Raw genomic sequence first — 8,120 nt, 5'->3', positions numbered from 1 at the left:
TGCGTGAGAAATCATGTCTCACAAACTTGAATGAGTTTTTTGAAGAAGTAACAAAGAGGATTGACTAGGGTAGAGCAGTAGATGTGATATTTATGGACTTCAGTAAGGCGTTCGACAAGGTTCCCCATGGGAGACTGGTGAGCAAGGTTAGATTACATGGAATACAGGGAGAACTAGCCATTTGGTTGCAGAACTGTCTCAAAGGTAGAAGACAGAGTAGTGGTGGAGGGTTGTTTTTCAGACTAGAGGCTTGTGACCAGTGGAATCCCACAAGGATCAGTTAAATGATTTGGATGTGAGCATAAGAGGCATCGTAAGTTTGCAGATGACACCAAAATTGGAGGTGTATTGAACAGCAAAGAAGGTTACCTCAGATTACGACAGGATCTTGATCAGATGGGCCAATGGGTTGAGATGTAGCAGATGGAGTTTAATTCAGATAAATGCGAGGTGCTGCATTTTGGGAAAGCAAATCTTAGCAGGACTTATACACTTAATGGTAAGATCCTAGGGAGTGTTGCTGAACAAAGAGACCTTGGAGTTCAGGTTCATAGCTCCTTGAAGGTGGAGTCGCAGGTAGATAGGATAGTGAAGAAGATGTTTGCTATGTTTTCCTTTATTGGTCAGAGTATTGAGTACAGGAGTTGGGAGGTCATGTTGTGGCTGTCCGGACATTGGTTAGACCACTGTTGGAATATTGCATGCAATTCTGGTCTCCTTCCTATTGGAAAGATGTGAAACTTGAAAGGGCTTAGGAAAGATTTACAAGGATGTTGCCAGGGTTGGAGGATTTGAGCTATAGGGAGAGGCTGAACAGGCTGGGGTTGTTTTCCCTGGAGCATCGGAGGTGGAGGGGTGACCTTATAGAGGTTTACAAAATTATGAGGGGCATGGATAGGATAAACAGACCTAAGGGACATCCTTTTCACCAGAGGATGGTACATGTATGGAATGAGCTGCCAGAGGAAGTGGTGGAGACTTGTACAATTGCAACATTTAAAAGGCATTTGGATGGGTGTATGAATAGGAAGGGGTTGGAGGGATATGGGCTGGATGCTGGCTCGTGGGACTAGATTGGGTTGGGATATCTGGTCGCCATGGACGGGTTGGATCGAAGGGTCTGTTTCCATGCTGTACATCTCTATGACTCTATGTATTAAATGGACCACACGTGATTTTGAAACAGTGACTCGTATTCTCCCATAATGGGAAAATATCATCTCCATGCCCATCCGATCAAGATTCTTCAGAATGTTATATGTTTCAAGATTCATGATTGAGACAAATGTTCTACTTGTTTTGATTTGTATTTACAATGCTTCAACAATTGGGCGACATGGTGGCTAATTGGTTATCACTGCTGCCTTACAGCACCAGTGTGGGATATGGTAAATTAATGTTACTTCTGCAATTCTCAATTATAATTTCTGATACAAGGTGAGTGAACTCACATCAGTGTGTAATTGTTTCAGCCAGGAGCTGAGTCAACAAGAATGGGAACTATGTGGAGGAAATACATAGTTTTTTTTGTATTAGCAAAAAATGTATGCAAGAAAGAAATGGGACTGTAAGACAATGGTTAAAAAAATACAGGCTTAGTGGTAAGATGCTGTGAAGACAGGCCAGTATAAACAGTAGGTAGAAACATCTGTTTCCCACTTTTACAGAAACACAGGAACAAACCCCAATTAAAAGGGCTTAGTGATAAGATGCTGTGAAGGGCAGCACAGATGGAGGGAGTAAATAATGGTAAGGCAAGGATGTGCCCACAGCAGGATGAGAGCAAATGGCCTTGAGAACAGGAATGGGCATTTTTTTCACAGACAAGACTGGAGAAGACACGAGATAAACAGGAGTAATGGGTACCGGTCTTAGGGAAGTGGAGGATGTAAACGGGGTGGGGGGGGAACAATGAAATAAGAAAAAAAATGTAGGAACCCAATTATATAAATATCGAGTATTTGTTGAATTCTGTGTGTTTTGTCCCTGCCTTGTGGACATTACACTCATTTGCAAGTGTGAAATAAAGGGCACTACTGATTCAGATCTTGTCTCAGACTGAAATTATTGCAGTGACTGAGCTTTGTTTCTCACACCAGGGTCACAGGTTTGATTCCAACCTCCGGCGACTGACTGTGTGGAGTTTGCACGTTCTCCCTGTGTCTGTGTGGGTTTCCTTCGGGTGCTCCGGTTTCCTCCTAGTGTCCAAAAATATGCAGGTCAGGTGAATAGACCGTGTTAAATTGCCCATAGTATTAGGTGCATTAGTCAGAGGGAAAATGGGTCTGGGTGGGTTACTCTTCGGAGGTTTGGTGTGAACTTGTTGGGCTGAAGGGCCTGTTTCCACACTGTAGAGAATCTAATCTAAAAAAAACATACAAATTCTCCACTTCTACTGCCTTTTCAGGAAGGGGGAATCCCAAACCTCAGTGAGACAAACAAATTTGTCTGCTGTTTTGAATGGGTGATGGAGCCCTTATCACTCATGTTCTATGAAATAATATCTTTAAAAGTTTTTTTTGATCTGTCACATGACACCATGTTATAATCCAACAGGTTTATTTAAAAGCACAAGCTTTCCGAGCATTGCTCCTGACGTCTTGTGACTTTGATTTTGTCCACTACATACCAACACTGGTACCTCCATACCATGGCAAATTGCCGGCTCTATCTCCAAGAAGATTGCGCATATCAACACAGACACTTCACCTCATTAAGCAGCAGCGCTGCAAAAACTTGTGATTTCAAATACATCTGTTGGACTATAACCTGGCGTCATGCAACTTCTGATTTTGTCCACCTCAGGGGAACACCGGCACCTCCACCGACCTAAGCTGTTTCCAATACTTCTAAGGGATGGAAGCTGCACTCTAATGTTACAGACCCTCAATGCCAGGTCAGAAGGTTAAAGGTCAGAAGTCATACCACACTAGGTTCTCGTCCAACCGGAATATTTGAAATCACAAGCTAGCACAGCTCCTTCGACACGTGAAGCTCCAAATAAACCTCTTGGACTATAATCTGGAGCCACTGCTGACCTTGTCCATCTCAGTCCAACACTGGCACCTCCGCATCGTGGCCATATTAAAAGAGTCGGTAGAGCAGCTTGTGGCACTTCCCTACCTCTTAGGCAGAACACTCGGGTTCAAGTCCACCTGTTCCAGAGGTGTGTTGTAACATCCCGGAGAGTCGTGATTTGGAGATGCCGGTGTTGGACTAGGGTGTGCAAACTTAAAAATCACACAACAGCAGCGCTCCGAAAGCTAGTGCTTCCAGTTAAATCTGTTGGACTCTAAGATGCTGTTGTGTGATTTTTAAATTTGTAAAACTCTGACAGGGTTGATTTGAAAACAGAGCAGGATCATGGAATAACCGACACCAGGACAAGGCAGTTCTGGGCAACAGTCGGAAAGCACGGCCACCCTGACAACCCTCCATCCTCTAACCCACTGCCGCCTCCCTCAATGGCTCCGGCCCTGCTTTCGTTCCCACCGCCCCCTGACCCGGGATTGTTCCCGCCCCCCTGACCCTGGATTGTTCCCGCCCCCCTGACCCGGGATTGTTCCCGCCCCCCTGACCCGGGATTGTTCCCGCCCCCCTGACCCGGGATTGTTCCCGCCCCCCTGACCCGGGATTGTTCCCGCCCCCTGACCCGGGATTGTTCCCGCCCCCTGACCCGGGTTTGTTCCCGCCCCCTGACCCGGGATTGTTCCCGCCCCCTGACCCGGGTTTGTTCCCGCCCCCTGACCCGGGATTGTTCCCGCCCCCTGACCCGGGGGTGCTCACGGAAGGGAAGCCAGGAGCGGGTGTGAGGAACTTTCTCTCATTGACGCAGACTGTCATGGAGCCTGTCTGCCGAGAAGATAAACCTAATCCTATGGTAGCTGCTAATATATTCTCCAAAGTATTTTTCTGGTAAGCGTATTTAGACAGCGTTTTTCGTTTTTCTACTCTAGTGTCATTCAAGGTGAAATATCTGTTTCTTGTTTTTCTCTATATGCTTTAATCATTGTTCATTACAGAAGGCAGTCAATGCTGTAAGCCCTTTGCTTCTTCTTGGTTTTCATTAGTTCAGTGACAGCCTCAGATTGACACTGTTGTAGATTGAGAAAATGTCCATTACTCCTACAATCCTAGGACGGGTTTATTTCAGGCGTTCTCCTGAAAATGCTCAGTTTTTAAAAAAATAAGTAACTGCCAATGATAAACTTTTTGAGTCTAGATTAGAGTGCTGCTGGAAAAGCACAGCAGGTCAGACAGCATCCGAGGGGCAGGAAAATCGACATTTCGGGCAAAAGCCCTTTATTACGAATGATTTGAAGATGCTGGTGTTGGACTGGGGTGTACAAAGTTAAAAAACACCAGGTTACAGTCCAACAGATTTAATTAGCAGCACTAGCTTTCGGAGCACTGCTCCTTTATCAGGTGGTTGTGGATGACACAATTGTGAGACACAGAATTTATAGCAAAAGTTTACATTGTGATGTAATTATACATTGAAAAATACCTTGATCATTTGTTAAGTCTCTCATACTGGCATTGCTCCGTGAGCCAGTATGCTTCCACTTAAACCTGTTGGACTATAACCTGGTGTTGTGTGATTTTTAACTTTGTACACCCCAATCCAACACCGGCATCTCCAAATCACATCTGTTAGAAGGATCATGATAGTTTCACTTCTTTCATATGTAAATCACAAAACACTTTTTAAAAAAGTTACATTCTCGGGTTACCTGTGAAAATTGGTGTCAGTGCAGATAAGATGTTGAAGGTGTTAGCTCCCTGTCTGTGTCATGATGTTTAGAATGATTTTAATCTAAAAAGTGTTAACACAGCCTTACATGCAGTTCTTGAGCAAAGTACAATGTAACTCTGCAAGTACAAATTCACCCCACAAATGTATATGTGTATGTGTGTGTGTCTGTCTGTCTGTCTGGGGTAGGAGTTTGTGAGCGGCTGTGTGAAAGTGTAAAGTGGTCTAAGTCTGTGAGAGGGTGAGTGTGTGTGTGTGTGTGTGTGTGTGTGTGTGTGTGTGTGTGTGTGTGTCTGGGGTGGGGGGAGGGGTTGTGAGTATCTGTGAGAAAGTGTATAGAAACACATACCCTACCTATACACATCTACAGAGAGAGACACTCCTACACTCACACGTGCACCCTCTCACACTGAGACGACTTTGTGCGCGCGCACACACACACACACACACACACACACACACACACACACACACATATACTCTCTCACAGACACTCACAAACCCTCACCCCAGACACATACACATGTACATTTCAAAAGGGATACAGATTTAAGATTAAAGCATCAGAAGGGGGTTGAGGTTTTATTTCTAACATAAGCTGTGCCTAAAAAAGGTGGTGGAAGCAGATTCAGTGGTGACTTAAAAATAAGCATTTGCATTTGTACTTCAAAGAAAGTTTGTAAGTCTGTGGGGAACGAGCCATATCGTAGAAAGAATTGGTAGCTCTTTCAAAGAATGGACACAAGCATGAGAGTCTGATGAAAGATAAGATGCTGCAGAATCTGGAAATGTGAAATAAACAGAAAAATGGAGAAACTCTAGTCAGGTGGCATTTGTGGAGAGAGAAAAACAATAAGGCTTATTCCTGAACCATCGATTCTCCTGGTACTGGGGTGCTGCCTGACCTGCTGTACTTTTCCAGTGCCACACTTTTTGACTCTGATCTCCAGCATCCGTAGTCCTCACTTTTTCCTAGTCGCTGTAACCTTACTGTGAAGCCTGTTCTAAGGATGCCAACCCTGAAGAAATTCTCCTCCCTCCACAAGCACCTCAGTGAGTCTCTCTCTCTCTCTCTCACTGCATCCCTCAAGTCATTTCCTTCCCAGCTACCATTGACCCCTACCCTCCTATTTATCTGTCATCCCCTTCCCCAAACCATCTGTTTCCCTCCCATTCATGATGAATGGCTTATGCCTGAAATGCCAGTTCTCCTGCTCTTTGAATGCTGCCTGACTTGCTGTGCTTTTCTAGCTTCACTCTAATCTAGGCCTGCATTTATTGTCTCTCCCTAGCTACCCTTGAAAGTAGTGGTGAGCTGCCTTCTTCAACTCTTTTGACCCATTGACAGTGAAGGAATATTAATCTGTTTTCAGGTCAGGATGGTGAATGGCTTGGAGAGGATCTTGCAGGTGGCTATTTTGAAAAATACAAATGAAGATTTTTGGGAATGAAAAAAGTGAGGCTTAACTGCCCTTAGTAGACACTCTTGCACATTTTGCATGAGCATAGTAACATGGAGTCCATTTCTATGCAGTAGAGCTGCAGGGAACTAGTTCCTGATTGTTGAAAGATGAATATTTGCTTAACCTTAATTTTATATATTTAACATCTGACGTAAACTTTAATTTGTACTGTTTTGTATGGTGCCAGTCAACAGTAATGAAAACGATGTTGAAAATAATTAGCAACTCTGGTAGCATCTGAGGGGAGGAAAAAAAGTAAAAGTTCTGTGACCTTTTATCCTTAATTATGTTTCTCTCTGTATAAAAGCTGCTAGACCTTCTAATTGTTTCCAGCATCTTCTGTTTTTATTTCTGATTTCCAATATTTGAAGAATGTTGTTGTGGTTCTGTTCGCCGAGCTGGGAGTTTGTGTTGCAGACGTTTCATCCCCTGTCTAGGTGACATCCTCGGTGCTTGGGAGCCTCCTGTGAAGCGCTTCTGTGATCTTTCCTCTGGCATTTGGAGTGGTTTGAATCTGCCGCTTCCGGTTGTCAGTTCCAGCTGTCAGTTGCAGTGACCGGTATATTGGGTCCATTTCGATGTGCTTATTGATTGAATCTGTGGATGAGTGCCATGCCTCTAGGAATTCCCCGGCTGTTCTCTGTTTGGCTTGTGCTATAATAGTAGTGTTGTCCCAGTCGAATTCATGTTGCTTGTCATCTGCGTGTGTGGCTACTAAGGATAGCTGGTTGTGTCATGCAAAACCAATGTAGTGTACAAAATCCCATGCAAGGACTGCACAAAACACTACATAGGACAAACAGGAAGACAGCTAGCGATCCACATCCATGAACATCAACTAGCCACGAAACGACACGACAGGGGGCGAAACGTCTGCAACACAAATTCCCAGCTCGGTGAACAGAACCACAACAACGAGCACCCGAGCTATGAATCTTCTTACAAGCTTTGAATTTGAAGAATGTTGCATTTTTGTTTAGAAATTAATGTTAAACCAGTTGACTGCTAATAGCTGATGCGCAATTTAGTAAGCCATGTTTATCTGTGTCGTAACAGTTGAGGGGAACACTAGTTGTGCATGTACTAGTGCAATCTCTGTGTCAGGGTTTCTGTTAATTGCAATCAAAGGAACACATTGGCTTGATGTGGACTATCAAAAGTTCAAGTTGCCGTTTTTAACCTGTGTAATCCTTAACCAATTATAAGTTTTTGTCCCTCATCCAACTTGGATTTTGTTTTGAGGCTGTGGAAAATTGCTTGTATTTGTCTGGTAAAAGTATTAAAGGAAAATATTTGAATTGCACAGCTAAGAAAAAAGAAGTGCCTTAAGCAGGATTTAAACAACAATGCTCTGATTGAGAGTTTCACCATCTACCTACTAAACTATTGGGGCTGAGGGAATTTCTCGCATAAAACCTTAATATGCTGATTAAAAATATAATTTAATATGCTAATGGCTGATTTTTAAAAATTTTCATGGTTCCATTCTATACAGATTGTGGCTTTGGATGGAAATAGTGATGTTAAGTGTTAGTTCGCTTTCTGAGCTAGTTCCTGATTAACCTCTATAGAAATAAAGTAAAAGTTTGTGGACGGCTTGGTGGCACAGTGGTTAGCACTGCTGCCTCACGGCGCCAGAGACCTGGGTTCAATTCCCGCCTCAGGCGACTGCAAACTCCACACAGTCATTCTCCCCGTGTCTGCGTGGGTTTCCTCCGGGTGCTCCGGTTTCCTCCCACAGTCCAAAAATGTGCAGAATTTCCCATAGTGTTAGGTGAAAGGATAAATGTAGGGTGGGTTGCACTTCGGCAGGTCGGTGTGGACTTGTTGGGCTGAAGGGCCTATTTCCACACTGTAAGTAATCTGATCTAGTAATCTAAACCTGATTCAGAAGTGTATAATAA

General features: G+C 43.9%; 1 protein-coding gene across 3 annotated transcripts in view; it reads left to right on the top strand.

The window, feature by feature from the left end:
* The first annotated feature begins 3,781 nt into the window (after nt 1-3,781).
* abcc4 (ATP-binding cassette, sub-family C (CFTR/MRP), member 4) overlaps nt 3,782-8,120 on the top strand; it is a 472,542-nt gene continuing 468,203 nt past the window's right edge. For all 3 annotated transcript variants that reach the window (XM_060825961.1, XM_060825960.1, XM_060825959.1), the window contains exon 1: nt 3,782-3,915. In XM_060825961.1, the coding sequence (XP_060681944.1) occupies nt 3,842-3,915 (74 nt within the window). In that variant the 5' untranslated portion in view covers nt 3,782-3,841. The remainder of the gene's footprint in view (nt 3,916-8,120) is intronic.

This window comes from Hemiscyllium ocellatum, chromosome 6, assembly GCF_020745735.1.
Source record: "Hemiscyllium ocellatum isolate sHemOce1 chromosome 6, sHemOce1.pat.X.cur, whole genome shotgun sequence".
NCBI lineage: Eukaryota > Metazoa > Chordata > Chondrichthyes > Orectolobiformes > Hemiscylliidae > Hemiscyllium > Hemiscyllium ocellatum.
The sequence above is the reverse complement of the archived record's forward strand: the minus strand, read 5'-3'. Positions and strand labels throughout refer to the sequence as shown.